General features: G+C 33.3%; 2 protein-coding genes across 5 annotated transcripts; both read left to right on the forward strand.

The window, feature by feature from the left end:
• Positions 1-4,919: 4,919 nt before the first annotated feature.
• On the forward strand, positions 4,920-14,711 carry LOC142529178 (serine carboxypeptidase II-2). 2 transcript variants are annotated; one of them, XM_075634647.1, is made up of 10 exons: positions 4,920-5,323; positions 5,640-5,747; positions 6,366-6,461; positions 6,558-6,650; positions 11,018-11,103; positions 11,195-11,458; positions 12,526-12,656; positions 13,122-13,217; positions 13,591-13,696; positions 14,452-14,711. In XM_075634647.1, exons 1-10 carry the CDS (start codon positions 5,047-5,049, stop codon positions 14,611-14,613), a joined length of 1,419 nt encoding a protein of 472 aa, XP_075490762.1. In that variant the 5' UTR covers positions 4,920-5,046; the 3' UTR covers positions 14,614-14,711. The 2 variants fall into 2 exon arrangements, with proteins under 2 accessions (XP_075490762.1, XP_075490757.1); XM_075634642.1 differs by having other exon boundaries at positions 4,922-5,323; positions 12,523-12,656.
• A 1,006-nt stretch (positions 14,712-15,717) lies between these two features.
• LOC142529165 (pentatricopeptide repeat-containing protein At4g30825, chloroplastic) lies at positions 15,718-19,299 on the forward strand. Of its 3 annotated transcripts, XM_075634630.1 has the most exons (4): positions 15,722-15,870; positions 16,062-16,291; positions 16,555-18,814; positions 18,929-19,299. In XM_075634630.1, exons 2-3 carry the CDS (start codon positions 16,099-16,101, stop codon positions 18,711-18,713), a joined length of 2,352 nt encoding a protein of 783 aa, XP_075490745.1. In that variant the 5' UTR covers positions 15,722-15,870; positions 16,062-16,098; the 3' UTR covers positions 18,714-18,814; positions 18,929-19,299. The 3 variants fall into 3 exon arrangements, with proteins under 3 accessions (XP_075490727.1, XP_075490745.1, XP_075490736.1); XM_075634621.1 differs by having other exon boundaries at positions 16,062-18,814; XM_075634612.1 differs by having other exon boundaries at positions 15,718-18,814.
• The last annotated feature ends 1,435 nt before the right edge of the window (positions 19,300-20,734 follow it).

Below are 20,734 nucleotides of genomic sequence, written 5' to 3' on the forward strand. Positions count from 1 at the left end.
AGGAGCTTCTCTCGCTTGATCCTCAGTCATGACGTACACTCTCACTTGAGGAGGAACTTGGGCACTCTGACCACCCGGTCCTCGATATCGTGGGACACTTGACTGCTGAAACGATGGAACAGGAACAGTTGGTCTCGTCACACCAAGGCCACCTCTAAATCCTGGCTGGGGTTGAGCAGAAGTCGTACCCCTGTTCGGACATACTCGAGAGAAATGGCCTTCCTGCCCACATTGATAACAAGTGCCAAACATACCTCGACACTGCTCGATAGTATGTTTGCCTCCACAATGACTACAGTAGGGAGCAATCACAGGACTCCCTCGCTGTGATCCACTAGAGCTCGAAGAAGACGAAGAAGCAGAACCAGTCTTCTTGAACTTCTTACCTCTCGGCCGCAAAGTAGGCTGCTGGGCTGACACCGGAGATGGAGGAGTATACTGTGGACCTCCTCTCCTAAGTCCAGCCTCGGCTGCCTTGGCTCGTTCCACTGCCTCTGCGTAGCTGGTAGGCAATCCAGAAACAACATAAGTATATATAGCAGGATGTAATCCATTTACAAACCTGTTATATTTTGTCCTCGCATTCCCAGCTACGTGATGTGCATACTTCAACAGAGTAGAAAATTGTGAAGCATACTCTGCAACAGACATCGTTCCCTGCTGCAGATTATTGAATTCATTCTCCTGAGCAGTATAATAGGATGGAGGGGAATACTGCTCCAAAAACTGGGCCTTGAAGACATCCCAGGTGACTTCAATCCCGGCTTCTTTCAATCCAATCTCAGCGGCTTCCCACCAAGATTTAGCTCGGTCTTTTAGCTGATACAAAGCAAGTTTCATTCTCCGAGCCTTGGAATACTCAACAATATTAAACAAGTGCTCGATATCCTTCAGCCAGGCCTCAGCTCTTTCAGCACTCTCAGTGCCAAAGAACCTCGGTGGTTTTAGATCCTGGAATCGAGCCATCACTACATCCATGGACAACCCTTCAAATTGCCCAACAATCCTCTCAGTACTGCTACTCGCAGTTTCATTTGTGTGATCCATCTACAAATCAAAAGATGAATATCACAAATCAATAACAATTTCATAATCTCATCATCTCATATCATCAATCTCATCAAATACCTACTCGAATCAAATCAAGTAGGAGCAAGTAATACAAATAAATCAAACACATACGCACAATTCATTTGTGCCTATTCAAGTGTACACAAGACTCAATCGAGCATTCCCAGCTATGCTCTGATACCATCTAGCGTGGGGCCCTTAACTCCTAATCGTTATTATAATGCAATCTGATTAGGGTTAACTAATTACAGCGGAAAACGAGTTTAAATTTTCTTTACAATGAGCCCAAATCATTTTATTTGAATACTAAAAATAGCATTTCATCTCACGTCATAAACATGCCCACACGTAATCAACACCAATCATATACAAACAACTCATATCCTCGGGACATGCCCCGGTATATAGATACATATACATATATACTGGGAACAAAACATAAATCTCAACTCAAACTGTGACTCCCTCCAGAAGTACCCTATCCGGTCTCCTGATATCCTGGAGTACCTGCCCTTGTCCACACACAAAGACAATAACAGCCTCCCTTGGGGGTGAACAAAGCTCCGTATGGAACAACCAATCATATATACCACAAGTATCTAAACAATGATATATGGTATGCAATGCATGTATGTCGTGGAGGTATCAGGTCAAATGCCCATCCACTGAGCACATGTCAGAATCAATCGAATCGCTATCAAATCAATGCTCGAGCTGGCACACCGGCCAATATGGGATACTCGTATGATAGCGTCGGCAAAGCGCCATCAAATCCCAAATCTCATATCCAATCATATGGGGCCACAATTGTCTATGTTTTACGGGTCATATAATACCGGCATAGCGATTGTGTTCACAAACCCCGGAATCCAATCCAATCATATCAAGGTATCCAAGGATCATAGCTCAACGTGCATGTCATGTATCGATGTATGCATAAAATGATGTGTGTTAACAAAACATTTATTTTATACATCGATATCTCAATCTCAATGTCATGTATGCCACATCAATCAGCAAATAAGACATATAGACACATAATCTCATTCCAATCAATCAAATCAATCCGACATATATCATATAATACAGATACCTGTCGTATGTTATCCGGTCGCAACATACCTCAATTCTTCGTTTCCAGTTGATGTAGCCTGAAGATATTGATATTACACTTTATCTACATCAATAACATACTCATTTCAATCAATAACATAGTCCAAAATCATTAATATGAGTTTCAAATATCATTTGAAACTTCAAAAATCCATATCAAATCCAAATCATATCATAATTCAATTCCGACTTCGAATATGAGTTTCTTGTCGGTTATTCTACTACATATAGGAAATTCAACTTCAAATACATGCTATTCCAGCACTTTGATATTTAGAGCTGCTGGAACTAGAAGAAAATTACCTCAGACAGAAGCCCTCGACGCGAAGATCACAAATATATAATTTGTTTCGCGTTTAGACAGCGTTTCGAAGTCGATGTAGACGAAGAAAATCGGAATTCTCTCGTGTCTCTCGCGAAGCTGTCGAAATCAAATGAAGAAAACGTACAACAAACTCATACTTATCTTCCACCGCTTACCGCGCTCGGGCGGTAGAATTCTCGCGCCCGAGCGCGAGACATTCTGCCACCGGCTAACAATTGCACCGCGCTCGGGCGGTCACAAATTACCGCTCGGGCGCGGCATGTTCTGCCCGAACATACATTTTATATATCCTGGCGCTCGGGCGGTCATTTCCTACCGCTCGGGCGCCACATGTTCTGTACAAATATTGACTTTTGTACTATATTGGCGTCCGGCTTCTCCACTCGAGCTCTTACAACGTCAACTCATATTCAATATTCATTTTCTCAATTTCATTGTCATGATATACATCAATTGCATATTCACATATCAAATTCATGAATTATCGATAATCACATAGGATATTCGATAATATGATACACGGTCCTTACAATTTACATCTTGAGTACGAGAACACGGTACTAAAAAAATGAAAATAAAAATTAAATAATTACAAATAATAATTTTAATGTAAATATTAATTTCTCATCCTACTTAAACTTTGTATAATGTTGCATCATTTCACATCAATACTCATCTAAAGATGAGCACTCGCCTTTATGCAGTCAATAATTTGAGTATCATGATGTTTTCATTGAGTATTTAATTTTTTTTTTTACGTTTGTTCATGATACAGATAATGTTCCAGTAAAATAATTTTTAGATTTTATTGAATGACAATTGCACACCTGAATCCACGTATTCGCGTTTGCCTAAAATTTGTAACATTTTATCGGGCTACATTGATTTTTTTCTATGAGTTTTTCTTTAACGATTTATTTCAATGTTATTTATTTTATTTTAATTAATTTCTATTATATGTTTCTCACGTGTTTTTATACTTTGAAAACAATTTAAGTTTCGTTCTTTTCCTCAATCTTGGCCACGCTTGAAAATAATAAAAACCAGTGTTCTTTGCACGAGTACAAAAACTCTTATATGATCGTTTTATGTGTTAATTTTGTGAGACAAATTCTTATCCGGCTCGACTTATGAAAAAATATTTTTTTAAAATCGAAATATTATTTTTCACTCTGAATATAGATTGGGTCGACCAGTTTAACGAATATTGATATGTGAAACCGTCTCATATGAGATATAATCATAAATTTAATTCTAAATATTTTTTTAAAAAAAATCCATGACTTTTGTACCATATTTTCCTGAGTGATATAATAATTAAATATTCAAAATCTCGGATAAAGATAAAACGATATCAGAAATTTCAAGATTTTAAAAAGTACACAAGATGTGAGAATTATAGATAAGTTAAAAAATAATTTAGTTAGTCCCTTTTGTGTGTAGGTTTTTGTCTACAGAGTAGGTTGGATGTGTAAAATTAGTTTGGTGTCGCATGATCACAACAAATTGATTTAGCACAAGGGCAATGAGTAAGTTTTTTATGGGACGGTCTCACGAATATATATCAACGAGACGGATTGATACATTTGACATAAATACTAATTTTTTTTATGAATTAGGTCGGGTTGAAGGATGTCTAACAAACTTTACCCATGAGACGGTCTTATCAGAGTTTTTATGAAAAATGATATTTTTAATGATAGTTATATATGTAAATTTAGTTTGGTATCACGAAGTCACACCATATATTACTTTAACTAAACCAATATGAAATTAAATTAAAGGTCAAAAATTTGTATGAGACAGTCTCACGGGTCGTATTTTGTGAGACGAATATCTTATTTGAGTCATCAATGAAAAAATATTATTTTTTATGCTAATAGTATTACTTTTTATTGTGAATATAGATATGGTTGACCCGTCTCACAGATAAAGACTCGTGAGACTGTTTCACAAAAAACCTACGCTAAATTAAATTTAAATTTATAATCCTCTTATTTTAACTAACTAATACAAATGTTAAACAAAAAAATCGGAAAAACCAACAATTCTAAAGAAGGGGAAAACATACTTCTTCCACCAATTTGTGTGAAACTTGTAAGTTATAAAAACTCTTTTTTCAAAAACAAAAATTACACATGCCAAATAACGATAATGATAATATTATTAAACAATATTTTTATTTGATATTCTTTCACTTTTTAAAATAAAATCTGGATATAAATATAAAAAATGAATGTTCTTTATTTTTGCTTAAAATAAAAAAAAACACAAGGTTATATATATTATCATTTTTTTTCGTAAAAATTTTTATGGTCCTTTTGGTTTTTAATTGAGAAATGATATATTTCCTTTTAAGTCTGAAATTATTATTATTACGCACGTGCGTTTTCGTAACAAACAAAAAACAAAAACCAATAAAGAAGATGGAGTGATTGGTCGGTTACCCCTAAAATGTATGACGCTCCCTGCTTTCTTGGGGCGTGCCACTGACATTTCCTTGCGAATCAACCATTTTGAAGAAGAACCCTAAAAAGATGTCAACTTTCGATTTGGTTGTCTATATTTTCTTCCTACTATCTGTAGCCAAGCTCCATTTGGTAAGTTGCAGGGGTAGTTTTTCTTCCGACCCATCTAATCGGCAGCAGCTGGATAAGGTATTGGATCTTCCGGGACAGAGTTTCAATGTTAGTTTTGCAAGCTATTCAGGGTACGTGACTACTAACAAGGAGTCTGGACGAGCGCTGTTTTATTGGTTCTTTGAGGCTGTGGAGGACCCTTCTTCGAAGCCTCTTGTTCTTTGGCTTAATGGAGGTCAAAATCTCTCTATTTTCTTTTGTTACCCTCAAAGAAGGTGCTGTTTGATTTTAAATGTGTTGTTTTTTGAGGGGATATATATGAAGAATTTTGGCTGTGGCTCATTTATGAGTAAAAAGAGACGACGACTTAAGGGCCATCTCTGCCGATTAGTCAAAGGGAGGAGTGATGCTCTGTGTTTTGTTTGGAGCTTGTTTTTTCTGAAATGAAATTTGAATTGTTTTTATTGCTCATGTGTTTGGCTGTTAAGTTCATAATATAAATATGGTTTTGTGAAAATCATATATCTTTGTTATCCTGTTGGAGATTTCAGGTCCTGGATGTTCATCAGTTGCATTTGGACTGGCCGAGGAGATTGGACCTTTCCACATAGAGAAAGATGGAAAGAGCCTTTATTTGAACCCTTATTCTTGGAATGAAGGTATATTTTTGGCATCGCACCTTCGAAAATACTAGTAATTGAATCTGTTGGTAGACAGCTGCTTTCTAGTCTGAAAATGAACTTAGAAACGTCCACCCTTCATAACCCCTACAAAAAACGAAAACTCAATATCTCTGAAAATGATTAATGGTTTCACTCATTTTCTTGAGAAAAATAGGTGGTTGAGGACTATTTAATCACAGACTGCATAATTTTGAGCCGATGGCAAATTGAATGCTATCAACAACTGGTCTGACTTTTCTATGTTATTATTATTTTTTAGAGTTGAAATTTTATGATCACCCAGTTAATGCCTTGGTTAGTTGGTAATTTCTTCCTTCATGGAATGATAATCATTTTACACCTTCGAGTTTCAGAATCTAAAACTACTATGCATTTCACTGCATTATCAAATTCTATCTTTTAGCATCCTTTACCCTGTTCTTGACATTCATTTTGTTTTTCTATTATTCTATTGCTGAAATTTAGTTATTAATGATTTCTGAGTTGATTTTTTTCTTTAAAGTGTAATAACGAAAAATTCCTAGAATAGCATATAGGAATACATGATAATAAATTATAATGAGAATTTTTCCTATTTGTTTTTTGATTTTGCAGTGGCAAATATTTTGTTTCTGGACTCTCCAGTTGGAGTGGGCTTTTCATATTCAAACACTTCATCTGACTTGTTGAGTAATGGTGATGAAAGGACGGGTACATTTTTCTGCTTGAGCCTTTTTTCTGTTATCTTCGTTGTTCTAATCTATGTAGATTCATCCAGAAACTTGATTTCAATTTCTTACATTGCAGCTGCTGAAAACCTAGAATTTTTATTGCAGTGGTTTGATCGTTTTCCACAGTACAAAGAAAACGATTTCTACATTACAGGAGAGAGCTACGCTGGTCAGTGGCCATATATTTCCTCGAAGTGTGCTTATCCTATGAACTGTCATTTGGCTATTTTTACGCTAAAGTATAAGGAATTGGAACTATGAAAAGTTTCGTATTACCAGTTTGTTTCTTCGTATTACCAGTTTGTTTCCTTCTTATGTTTGTTTTTTTATATAGATGATTAATATATTAGATTTTCTTTTATTGCCTGCAACATGGAATATAATTGGTTTATGAAAGTTATGAAATGGATTATCTCAGAAATCGAATTTATTGCCTATGGAAAGCTTTCCTGCTTGTAATAAGAAGAAATAACATAAATCTGGGTAATAGTAAATAGGGCATCAAATGACTTGTCTAGAGAAACCACAATAGATAATAAATAATTGCAATCACATTATTATTTCTTGAGTTGAAAGTTGTTATGAAATGAACATCAAATATTAGGTTGCACTTTGGGCATAGCTCGATAAAAATGTCAGAGAAATCTCATTCACTTCCTTATTAATTGGATGTCAATCTATATTAACTTAATTTATCGATTACATAATTCGTTCATGTCAAGCTTAGGCATCCAATTGGGTGTTTATGTGTTTTTTCCGTAAGATGGTTTAGATGAATGTCTTGTCCTTCATTGTACATTTTAATTTTATCAGTGAGTTTCATCATAATTTGATATGAAATTGTGGAATTTCTTAATTATTTTTATTGCTGTCCTTGGGGAGCTATAGGTGTCTTGTTGTATTAGAGCTTCTTATTACATGTAGGTGGCCTTCATTTGTTAAGCATGCAATCAAAAGTTTGTTGTCTAATTGACTTCTGTATGTTGTTTTCTTTAACAAGTGTTGATATTGATGGTAACCACTGCAGCATTAGTTAGTTATCCATGCTCTTTATTACAGTAGAAATCACTTATCAAATGTACTTTGGTGCATGCATAAAAGTGCATACTCAGCACTTGAAGATATGCCTTTTGTTAGCATAGAAGGACGGACTGACAGTAAAATTTTCTCCACATTGCAAACACTCCATTATTAAATGAAAAAGGGACAAGTGGCAAAGTGCTACTTCAGTTTTTTAAGTGGCAGATAGATCCAGTGGTTTTCTGCTAAAGTTTTCTGTGTTGATTAAGCTTTACTTGCCCATAATTTTGTGAAAAAAAATGAGAAAAATTGATTTGCAGCCAGGTTTAAAATTTTTGCCACTCTAAAGACAATTGTGAAATGAACTTGAGTAAATTATGACCACTGTTGTTGCCCGTGGATCCTGTAGTAACCATATGCTTGTGAAAAACAGTAGTAGCTTCATAACAGAAATTCTCAAGACAATGCTTTTTCGAAGTATGATTTGACAATTTGATGTCGGAAACAGGGAATGATAAGATAGATGGAAAGTAAGAACAGGGGAATAAATTAAAGGAAGACAACTGTAGGGGATAAAAGGGAAAATTTTTAGGTAATAGGCATAATTGTTCTGTCCTTTAGGTGAAATCAATTCCACCACTGAGAGTCACCGGTTCTTAATTTCACTCTTAAAATATATTTTCCAATCACAATTTCTAAGTTGTCTATGAATCTATATATCTAAAAAAGTGTGCATAATGGAAAAATTTTCGATTGCGAACTTATCAAATAACATTTGTGGTAATTTCACATTTAGTCAATTAATTAACTAATTAACCACATTTTAGGGTTATGGTTATGTGCTTTTGACTTTCTTTCCCTTGTCTTTCTTTCATTATAATATTTAATTATGTAATATTTCATTCTATTTCATTTTTTTTTAAAAAATTATTTCATTCTATAACCAATTTTTCTTTTTTTAATTTTTTTGAAACTCACAAAGGCTCCACCTCATTAGAATTGTTGTTTGGAGTATTTGTAAATTATTAAGTACTTATTATTGAAAATTTTGATACTTTCTTGAAATTGCATTTGGTATCATAGTTTTGGCATCAAGTTTCTCTCAAAGAATTGCATAATAAAAGTGTGGATAATGAAATAGTTTTCCAATTGTGAACGGACATAATTACTCTTCACATGTTTATTTATTTTCATTATCAAATAACATATGTGGTAATTTCACATTTAATCAATTAATTAATATTAATTAACCACATTTTATGGTTATGTGCTTTTGTCTTTCTTTCCATGTCTTTCTTTCATTATAATATTTAATTATGTCATATTTAATTTTTTTTTTAAAAATTATTTCATTCTATAACCAATTTTTTCTCTATTTAATTTTTTTGAAACTCACAAAGGCTCTATCTTATTACAATTGTTGTTTGGAGTATTTGTAAATTATTAAGGGCTTATGATTGAAAATTTTGATATTTTCTTGAAATTGCATTTGGTATCATAGTTTTGGCATCAAGTTTCTCTCAAAGAATTGCATAATAAAAGTGTGGATAATGAAAAAGTTTTCCAATTGTGAACTGACATAAATCACATGTTTATTTATTTTTATTATCAAGTAACATATGTCAAATCAAGTAACATATGTGATGATTTAACATTTAGTCAATCAATTAATACTAATTAACCACATTTTGTGGTCATGGTTATGTACTTTTGACTTTCTTCCCTCGTCTTTCTTTCATTGTAATATTTAATTATGTCATATTTCATTCTATTTAATTTTTTTTAAAAAAATTATTTCATTCTATAGCCATTTATTCTCTTTTAATTTCTTTGAAACTCACAAAGATTCCACCTTATTGCAATTGTTGTTTGGAGTATTTGTAAATTATTAAGGGCTTGTGATTGAAAATTTTGATATTTTCTTTAAATTGCATTTGATATCATAGTTTTGACATCAAATTTATCCCAAAGAATTGCATAATAAGAGTGTGGATAATGGAAAAGTTTTCCGATTGTGAAAAATATAATTACTCTTCACATGTTTACATATTTTCATTATCAAGTAACATATGTGGTAATTGATAATGAAGTCAATTAGTTAATACTAATTAACCACATTTTATGGTTAGGGTTATGTGCTTTTGACTTTCTTCTCTTGTCTTTCTTTCATTATAATATTTAATTATGTCATATTTCATTCTATAATCATTTTTTTCTCTTTAATTTCTTTGAAACTCACCAAGGCTCCACCTTATTGCAATTGTTGTTTGAAGTATTTGTAAATTATTAAGGGCTTATGATTGAAAATTTTGATATTTCATTTAAATTGCATTTGGTATCATAGTTTTGGCATCAAATTTATCTCAAAGAATTGCATAATAAGAGTGTAGATAATGGAAAAGTTTTTCGATTGTGAATGAACATAATTACCCTTCACTTATTTTCATCATCAATTAACATATGTGGTAATTTCACATTTAGTCAATAATTAATAATTAATACTAATTAACCATATTTTATAGTTATGTTTATGTGCTTTTGACTTTCTTCCCTTCTCTTTCTTTCATTATAATATTTAATTATATCATATTTCATTCTATTTCATTTTTAAAAAATAAATTATTTCTTTCTATAACCATTATTTCTCTCTTTAATTTTTTTGAAACTCACAAAGGCTGAACTTTATTGCAATTGTTGTTTTCAGTATTTATAAATTATTAAGGGCTTAAGATTGAAAATTTTGATATTTTCTTGAAATTGCATTTGGTATCATAGTTTTGGCATCAAATTTCTCTCAAAGAATTGCATATGAGTAAGTGCAAATGAAAGAGAGAACATTTCATTTTATTTATTTGTTTGGTTGTCGTTTTTTTTTTAAAATGCCGTGTCATCCATTTTTTCCTTATTGTTCTTACTATTTATTTATAAGATATACATTTAGTGAGATATTGCAATGATAGCAGATGATTGTGATGCAAACTATAAATTTGAATTGACATATGAAGTATTATTTATATATTGTGCATCATTTCATCTTCATCTAAATTGTCTTTTTTTGTTACTCTCCCTAATATTTAGTGTGTGGATGGATAAACATTTTTTTGAGTTTTTTTCAATCCATATTGTTTTCTATATGTTATTTTTATTATCATTTGCTAATAATATAAGTTTTTGAGATTGAATTTTAACTTTCTATATAATTCATATTATATATAATTAGTGTCAACAGTGCATCGCACGTAGTTCATGTTAGTTGACTTAAAAAGACTGCAAAAAGTGTGGCTTACACTCTGTAAAAAACAAGTGATGTCAGAAAAGATTCCAAATTTTTGTTTTGTGAATTGAAAACCCAGCAGTTAGAGTGATGCAGAATATACTTATGAATCATAACCTTAAGTTCGTTGACATACCATTCTAACAAGGAATGTGAAAGGAGGTAGTGATCAAGTTTGGTGCATTAATATGTTACATGTGACTTTATGCCATGATTATTTCTCACTGTTACATCGTGTGTAGGACATTATGTTCCTCAACTAAGCCAAGCTATTGTACGACACAACCACAACTCTGGAGAAAAAGTCATCAACCTGAAGGGTTTCATGGTACTATTTTTCTCCTCTTAATTTTAGCATGAGAGTTATATGCTTGTGTGAACATAAAAAACCTCTCAGATTATCCATATCCTTTAAGCAGGTCGGAAATGCTCTGACAGACGATTTTCATGACCATTTGGGTCGCTTTGAGTTCATGTGGTCAGTTGGTTTGATTTCCGACCAGACCTTCAAGCGGTTGAACATCGTATGCGACTTTCAGTCATTCATACACTCCTCGGAACTTTGTGAGAAAGTTCAAGACATTGCTGAAGAAGAAATGGGAGACATTGATCTTTATAGTATCTATACTCCTCCCTGCAAAGCCAATTTCAGCAGATCAAACCACCCACAGAGTGGAAAAAGGGTATGCGTTTGTGTTCTTGGCATTTTTATCTCTAGCTTTGCTATCTTGCCCGGTTGACCAAATGTTAATGCCCTTGTTCGATGACCGGGGGGAGGAGAGGTGAAAGCAAAACTCAAAAATTTTGAGAGAACGAGATCATATTTATGTGTGTGCATTTTTTAAAATTATAAGAACCTATAACAACAATTTAAGGTGGAACGAAGCTACAATTCCTACCAGTCTTCCTCTGGCTCGGCCACTGTTTCATTCATAATAACAATAGTGCACAAGCGTTGGATGTGTCAAAACTAAATTATAAATATTAAAATTTAAGTATTATTGTAGGAAATAAAAATTACATCATTGGAGAGTGATGTTTTAAAAAATATACAAAAGATGAAAACTTGTATAAATCAAGATACTGATACGGTAAATAATGTTAGGATGGGTATGTTGTGAACGAAAAGACAAGAGCTACTCTAAATAAGACCAGAAGCAGCTATTCTTGATGCTTTTCTTGATTGTATCATCATTAGAGGGAGCGTTATTTATATAAAATAAAAGAGATACAAAAAAAGATGAAAAAATATAAATCATGATATTATTACACTAACTTTATGCGAAAAATTACTTTGGGATCCAAAAGAACCACATGAAAGAGACCAATTGTATTACTCTAGGTGATTCTTGCTTAATCAACAGTGTACTTCCAGCAATTGCAATTTTCCTCGGTTTTCAGAGAATGATGTCTAAGAGTATTGAACTGCAAAAATTTTCTGATTTTGTGAGATGAAATGACAAAAAAGTTTGCATTTAACAGTATTGACATTCAGTATGATGAGACAATATTTGGTCGCGAGCATCATAAAAATATGCATTTGTTGTGGGTACCCAGCGTTCATGTTCTTTTAAATCTTGTGTGATACAGTGCTTTACACAATGCAATTTTTTAGACTCTAAGATGTACCGAATCGGGATTAAAAACAGATAGCATGACATGAGAACTATTTGAAGAGGCTTTATCGATTGAACTGGTCTTCCTCAAATATATTAAGTTCCTAATAAAATTTGTTTTCCTGTGATAGAAGTTTGGTATTCTCAGAATAGCATATGATCCCTGCACAGAAAAGCATTCAACCGTCTACTTCAATCTTCCTGAGGTTCAAAGAGCTCTTCATGTTCAAGATAAAAGTCCTTCCTTTAAATGGGAAACCTGCAGGTACAAATTTGTTTTGAATGAGAGGGAGCGATACATCAGATATGTCAGCTTTATGATCTCTACTTATTCTCTAGGGATTATGTGGTTTTATGTTGATTATCCTTCAACTAATGTCGTTTTGTGGTGGAACAACATGCCAACAGGATCCCTTCCTCTTAACAGTTTTCTGCATACATGCATATGTTTTTCTAGAGTAAAAATAGAAATGAAATGAACCCCATAAATTCTAAAAATATCGTGGTTTCGAGTTTTCCCCATTTGTTATATTTCTGGTTCTGCCGTTGAATGACGATGATGCTTTCAAAATCTCAACACCTTGCTAAGCCTTATAACTGATTGGAAATGATCATAATACTGTAATATTTTCTTGTTTTCGCCTTAAAAATATTTTGCTTGTTTTCTCCATTAACTATACAATGCATATTCTTTTTACCGGATTTTCTTCTTTGATCATTCTCTTTGCAGTGACCTGGTATATGATAATTGGAAGGATTCTCCTAGATCAGTGTTGAAGGTCTACAGAGAGCTTCTACGTTCTGGTCTTCGCATATGGATCTTCAGGTTTTCTTTCTCTCATCTTCAAACTTGTTCGTTACTACATCCTGTTAGAAGTATTGATTATCATTGGCCAGACCTATGTTTCTTGGCCTGTAACTTAAGAGGGATGTGTTAATATAACTGTTGTTGGCTCACTTCCCGTGAGCTCCCTTTTTGGAAAATTGATTTATACACATTGCTAGAGAATGTTGTACATCTCAAAATTCTTTTACCTCAAATGATCACATCAAAATTCTGTGTGGCATCCTATATTTTACAAGTTTGAATGACACATTTTCTTTCTGTTTGAGTTTCATATGTTTGTAACCTCTAATTATGGTCTCACAAACTGTTCCTTTGGCAATAATTTTTTAACAAGTTTTTCTGAACTTTTTAGTGGGGATACTGATGCTGTTATTCCAGTTGCATCAACCAGATACAGTATAGATTCTCTAAAACTTCCAACAGTTGGTCCATGGCGTGCTTGGTATGATGATGGCCAGGTCAGTTTGGTGTATTCCACTTTAAAATTTCGATTTACAAAGCCAAACTCGGCATATTTATCTTACATTCAAATTTACACTTAACGGAGATAGAAGGAACATCTCACTGAAGCATAAATCTATGTGCTTCAAAAAGTTTGTAATATTTTCACCACCTTATCTCAAAAGAACTGGAGCACATATTTATTGATTAGATTGGGGAAAATTCAAGGATGCCCCTCAACTCCAGAATGGATTGGGCAAATAAAAGAGATTAATAGAATAATACAAAGGGAATTTGATAGAGATTTTACTTCATTCCGTCCATATAAAATATTATCTCAATTACAGTATCCAACATCAAGTGCCACATTTGGAATGGTTGAATAAAGTTCTTTTCAAGAATGACAAGTAAATTCTACTCATCCTGCCCTCACTTCAGCGGGTCGTATTGGATTTCTACATAATTTTTGTGCTACCGTTGAGTTGTTTCAGCAGTTGTTGATCCTTCCCCATCATTGTTGTATTGTTCATGGCTTCCTCATCCACCTGGCCTTGGATATTAGTCAACTGTAAGCTAATTGCTTCATCATGACTTCACTTGAATCGCACTGTTCTGCTCTCCTGATCTGCCTCAAGACAATATTTTTTTCATATTGGTTCTTAACAAAATGTCTCAAACTTTTTCACTTGAATTGTATATTATGACGTATAAATGAATTTTAAAATGGAATTGAATTAATCTCTATCGTTTGTCTACCAAATCTGTGCTACAGGTAGGAGGATGGACACAAGAATACGACGGTCTGACATTTGTTACGGTGAGAGGTGCAGGGCATGAAGTTGCACTGCATAAACCCAAACAAGCTTTAACTCTCTTCCAGTCTTTTCTGTCCGGAAAATCGATGCCAAAACTTGACCTATTCAGTGACTCGTAGATTGGATAATATCATAGTTGATTTCAATGACTTGACCGAAATTATGCTCGTTCCACATATATTTCAAGAACATCAATCAAGCGGATGACTTTATGCCATTGGTTTCCAAGATTTTCGATTCTTTTCTATTTGCTGCGCACTTTTTTGTCGGATCGCACCAGTTGATACATGAAACGTTTTCAAAAAGTATAGAAAGCATGGAATGTAGCAGTGTTGGAACGAAGAAAGAAGAATAGGGAAAATATACATGTGCATACGTGTGTGTGTATATATAAACATATATATAATCTATTACACGTAATTTTTATTTAGTTTCGAGTCGAAAATTTTAGTATAATATTTTAAGAAAAATTATTGGTTGAAGTAGAATGACTATTTGTTTAGGTTCAAAGCAAATATTTAGTTTAAAAAATCAAATAACATTAGACATTTATTTTAGGCAACACGAGTCGTATTTTGTGAGATGTATTTTTTATTTGGGTTATCCATGAAAAAATATTATTTTTATGCTAAAAGTATTATTTTTTATTGTAAATATCGGTAAAATTGACTACTTTCACATATAATAATTTGTGAATCGTCTCATAAAAGATCCACTTTTTATTTTAATTCTTGAGTTGAGATATAATAAAATATCGAGGAAAAGTTATTATTATTTTGTCAGGGAGTGTTTTGTATAAATATATATATGATACTAATTTAATTTGAAGAAATAATTTGTTGTATAATGACTAAAAACCTTTTTCTTATCCATATTTTTTTTTGAGAATTTTTCTTAGCCATATATTAACATTAGTTACTCTGCACAAGTCATTACGTGTACAGTCTTTTTTTTCATTATCGATATATTAAAGTGAAATTTTATAAATTATGGAGGGGCTAAATTGTTATTTGAATGGTTGAAATAAAAAAATAAAAATAAAAATAAAAGTGAGTTGAAATAAAAAAAAAAAAGTGTAATATTAGTATGTAAAGTTGGAAGAAAAAGTTGGTATTTTTTTTTTATGTATCATGTTATATTTTTAATAAAATAGAATTGATTTTTAATAAAATAAAATAGATATTAGCAAAAACACATCTGACATTAGAAAACTAAAATTAATTAAAAAGAAGAAAAATATGTATCCAAAGAACTGTCTCCACTTGCAGTTATCCTCCTCTTCAAACTCAACTTCTCTGATCAAAGGTGCGCTCTCTGAGTACTTCCCGCCTCTAATCTACCGCCTGTTTCAGCTGGATTAAACCAGGATCAATCAGGTAATTCATGTAGAGGTATTCCAATTTCCATGGCCTCTCTGAAACTCTCATTGACTATTGATAACAACTCTTACGACTCCAATAAGTTATCTTCAAGTGTGAAATCCTTAAAATTTACTTCAATTTCTTTATTTTCGGGTTATGTGAATATGTATGGGGCGTTAACTGTGAATCCGTTTGGTAAACTAAAGCACCGTAGTGTTTCTGGGTTACGAAGTCAGTGTTCGCATGCGTCCGAGTCCACAGTGGATCCCGGTGTTGATAACTTGGAGAAATGTAGTGAAAATGATGATATTGGGGTGGGAAGCCCAGTTATTTATAGAAATATTCATAAAGGAAGATTTAATATCTGGAAAAGGTTGCGGGAATCTAAGACTGTCAATAAGCGTACCCAACGGATGCCGGGCATGCGTGGAAACAGGTATGCTTATAAACGTGTAGAAAAACCTGTGGTTTTAGATGAACAAAATGATTCGGCTTTTGTCTTGGGTGATTCAGTGGTTGATTTTGATTTTGATTTTGATGATATTGGGAATGAGTTAAGCTTGGAGCGTTGCAATGCCATTTTAAAACAGCTCGAGAAGAGCAATAATAACCAAGCTTTGAGGTTTTTTGAGTGGATGAAAGTTAATGGGAAACTGAAGCAGAATGTAATTGCTTGTAATATAATTCTTCGTGTTTTAGGCAGAAAAGAAGACTGGGATGGAGCAGAATCGATGATCAAGGGAATGGTTAGTAAATACAACTGTGAGCTTGATTATCGGACTTTTAATACTCTTATTTATGCTTGTTGTAAGATGGGGCTTGTGGATTTAAGTACAAGGTGGTTTCGGATGATGTTGGATTATGAGGTTCAACCAAATATTGCTACTTTTGGAATGCTGATGTCCCTTTACCAGAAGCATGGGTTTCTTGAGGAGGCAGAATTTACGTTTTCTCAGATGAGGAATCTGAAACTTTTGTGCCATTCTGCTTATTCAGCTATGATCACAATATATACGCGTATGGGCTTGTATAACAAAGCAGAAGATGTTATTGGCTTTCTGAGAGAAGATGAATTGGTTTTAAATTTTGAGAATTGGTTGGTTCTGCTCAATGCTTACTGTCAACAGGGCAAGTTGAATGATGCTGAAAAAGTCTTGTCCGCAATGCGAGAAGCTGGCTTTTCTCCCAATATAATTGCATACAACACCATGATCACTGGATATGGAAAAGTATCAAGAATGGATGAGGCAGAACTCTTGTTCCAAAACCTTAGAAAACTTGGTATGGAGCCTGATGAAACAACATATAGGTCATTAATTGAAGGTTGGGGTCGTGCAGGCAATTATAAGCTAGCAGAACGTAACTATATGGAATTGACAATGTTGGGCTTCAAGCCTAATTCATCAAACTTGTACACGTTGGTAAATTTACAAGCTAAACATGAAGATGATGAGGGTTCCATCAGAACTATTCATGATATGATGATGATTGGTTGTCAAAAGTCCTCCATCCTTGGTGTTGTCATGAATGCATATGAGAAGGCTAATAGGCTGGATAAAATGTCTTATATTTTGGAAGGTTCCCTGTACGACCATGTTCTTAAAAATCAGACATCTTGTGCAATACTTGTGACGGCTTTCGTGAAAAATTGCTTGATAGATGATGCACTGAAAGTTCTAAGAGATAAGCAGTGGGAGGATCCACTATTCGAGAACCACTTACACCATCTCTTAATATGTTCCTGCAAAGATATAGGTCATCTTGAGAATGCCATCAAACTTTTTACTTGCATGCCTAAAGCTGGGGTGCCCAACTTGAATATTTTCTGCACAATGATTGACATATACAGTAGTATGAGCATGTTTTCTGAAGCTGACAAGCTGTATGCTGAGTTGAAGACTTCAGGAGTTCAACTGGACATGATCGCCTTCAGCATTATAATAAGAATGTATGCCAAGTCTGGATCTTTGAAAGACGCCTGTGCAGTTTTGGATGAGATGAAGGAACAGAATAATATCGTGCCTGATGTTTATCTTCTACGAGATATGCTTCGCATTTATCAGCGTTGTGGCATGAATGACAAGTTAGCTGATCTGTATTATAAAGGGTTGAAAAATGGCAAAATTTGGGATGAGGAAATGTATAACTGTGTTATAAACTGCTGTGCCAATGCACTGCAAGTTGATGAACTTTCACGGCTTTTTGATGAGATGCTTCAGCGAGGATTTGCGCCAAACACTGTTACCTTTAATGTAATGCTCAATGCATATGGAAAATCTAGGCTATTTGAAAAGGCTAGAAAGGTATTTTGGATGGCTAAGAAACGGGGCTTAGTTGATGCTGTATCTTACAATACTATCATAGCTGCATATGGGAAAAATAAGTACTTGAAAAATATGTCCGCTGCAGTCAGGAAAATGCAATTTGATGGCTTTTCTGTTTCTCTTGAAGCTTGCAATTGCATGTTGGATGTCTATGGTAAAGAAGGTGAAATGGAAAAGTTTAGAAATGTGTTGCAGTGGATGAAGGATTCTAATCATGCTTCTGACCGTTACACTTACAACATCCTAATTAACATTTATGGCGAGCATGGATGGATTGATGAAGTTTCTGGTGTGCTAATGGAACTGAAAGAGAGTGGAATTGGGCCTGATTTGTGCGGCTATAACACATTAATAAAAGCATATGGTATTGCTGGAATGGTTGAAGATGCTGTGGTCTTGGTCAAGGAAATGAGAGAAAATGGCATAGAGCCTGACAGGATAACCTATACCAACTTGATTTCTGCATTAAGAAAGAACGATAAGATGTTAGAGGCTGTAAAGTGGTCCTTGTGGATGAAGCAGATGGGGATTTGACACAACTGTATTCATTTGCTATTGTGTGTGGTCACCCTACTTCTTTCCTTCCCAACTTCAGACCATCGTGTATCATAGTATGCTGAGAACTGACTGTCGTGGTGAGTTTTGTCTTTGTATATTTCTTTTTTTCCTCTCAGAATATTACTCTGTGAGTCATTCTCAAATTAATTTGAATGTTTGGCTTGCTAAATATTCATTTCTTTCTTTTGCAGCAATTGGTTTTGCTCGGTGATGTGTATAGACAATGCATATTCAACTTGTGCAGTTAGTGCAGAAGGATATGAAGTAATGATTCTCCATATAATTTAGACACCTCACTGAACAAATCCCAAAATATTATCCTATCTATATGTCAACATGGGGAAGAGCAGGTCCTCTGTGTGTTTTATCCATATCCATTTTGTTAACTCCAGTAGGATTAAATTCACTTGCAGCCTGTATGCATGTTCTTTAGCACTAAAAAGTTTTTTGGGTCATGGTTATATCTGCTGTTTTTTCAGTCTGCAACAGATCCCGCATTTCTGATGTAAAAATATCAGCTAATGATATTATATTTCTTCTCGTGTCTGCAACCATTGACTTGCATTCTTCCCTTTTCTCTGAATCTACTGCTTTGTGGATGTCCCAGTATGCTTTCTTAGTCGTGATCGTTCTCTGCTGTTCTCTTGAGTTCATTCTTAACAATGCTGGTGTAAGGCATAAATAGGAGAATAAAGTCGGTACTCATTTATACTTTACTAGCATCACTTAGGTGAATCCATATTCTATATAACAAAAAATTAAATTAATAATAAAAATAATTTTTACTCTCTACATAACGTGATCTAATCCATCAATCAACATTTTATTCGAAAAAAGACAAATCAAAGCAAGTTATAAGAATTATAAATAATGATTTATCAATTTAAGTGTTGGATGCAATAATTGTCCATGTTGGAAGAACGATCGAACCGTGATGCTGAGCTGCTGTTTAGTTTAAAAGATTTGAGTTGCACCATTACCACTAACTATAGCTTTTGGTAAAACGGTAAGCACTCGATCCTACAATTGATATCAGAGCCAATGTCACGAGTTCGATTTTGATTGATTGCAAGGATTATAATTATTGGGAGGGAGATTGTTGGGTGCAATAATTGTCTTTGCTGGAAGAGTGATCGAACCGTTGTGCTTGAACTGCTGTGCGGTTTAAAATATTTGAGTTGTACCATTACTACCAGCTATAGCTTTTGGTAAAGCGGTAAGCACTCAGTCCTACATTAAGTATTAAATTGAACTAACAGAACAATACAAATACAATTATATGAATGGACTTGAATTTATTAAGTAATATAAGAGTGTAAATAGAATGATATGAATGAATTTTAATTAATTAAGCAATATAAGAGTGTAAGAAAACATTTTGATATATAATGTTGATATCTTACTCATTACTTCAATTAATCGATAAATATACTCCTCAAATTAAAAATATTACATCTTGAAGATCTAAGATTTTACTTAATTACAATTCTTGGAATAACTAAGAAATGTCACAACAATTGTTCATTTTAAGTTATACTCTAAACTATAATCATGTGAATATCATAAATTCGAAATTTTCAAAAACATGCATTTTGTTATTCAGTGAATTATATAAAAAAAAATAAAACATTATATTAACTAAAGAAAATCTATGAACATAAATTGTATTGTGAGAAAAAAACAATAATATATTTAGATACAAGAATTGAAAATAAACTAAAAAAATACTACATTCATTTTTTTATGTCCAATATATATTTGCTTAAAGTAATGAACTAAAAAAACTTCATTTCTTACAATTTTACTAAACGAGGATTTATTTCCTTAAATTAATAATTAAATCAACCAATTATTTTATGCAAGTTAATTACGTTGAATGATAAATAGACGTTACAAATTTTAACTTAATTAACTTGAATGATACATAGATGTTACAAAAAATTAACTTTTTTCTAATAATTATATATTCATCTTATTTTTGTACTGTTATGTTTATT

The sequence above is a fragment of the Primulina tabacum genome, chromosome 2, assembly GCF_025594145.1.
Source record: "Primulina tabacum isolate GXHZ01 chromosome 2, ASM2559414v2, whole genome shotgun sequence".
Taxonomy (NCBI): domain Eukaryota; kingdom Viridiplantae; phylum Streptophyta; class Magnoliopsida; order Lamiales; family Gesneriaceae; genus Primulina; species Primulina tabacum.

What these genes read in the sequence shown, in the direction of transcription:
- LOC142529165 (XM_075634612.1), top strand. Translation starts at nt 15,900, where the DNA reads ATGGCCTCTCTGAAACTCTCATTGACTATTGATAACAACTCTTACGAC.
- LOC142529178 (XM_075634642.1), top strand. Translation starts at nt 5,047, where the DNA reads ATGTCAACTTTCGATTTGGTTGTCTATATTTTCTTCCTACTATCTGTA. An exon ending in TGTTCTTTGGCTTAATGGAG is followed by an intron (nt 5,324 to 5,639) that starts GTCAAAATCTCT and finishes TGGAGATTTCAG; the next exon opens with GTCCTGGATGTTCATCAGTT. An exon ending in CTTCGCATATGGATCTTCAG is followed by an intron (nt 13,218 to 13,590) that starts GTTTTCTTTCTC and finishes TGAACTTTTTAG; the next exon opens with TGGGGATACTGATGCTGTTA.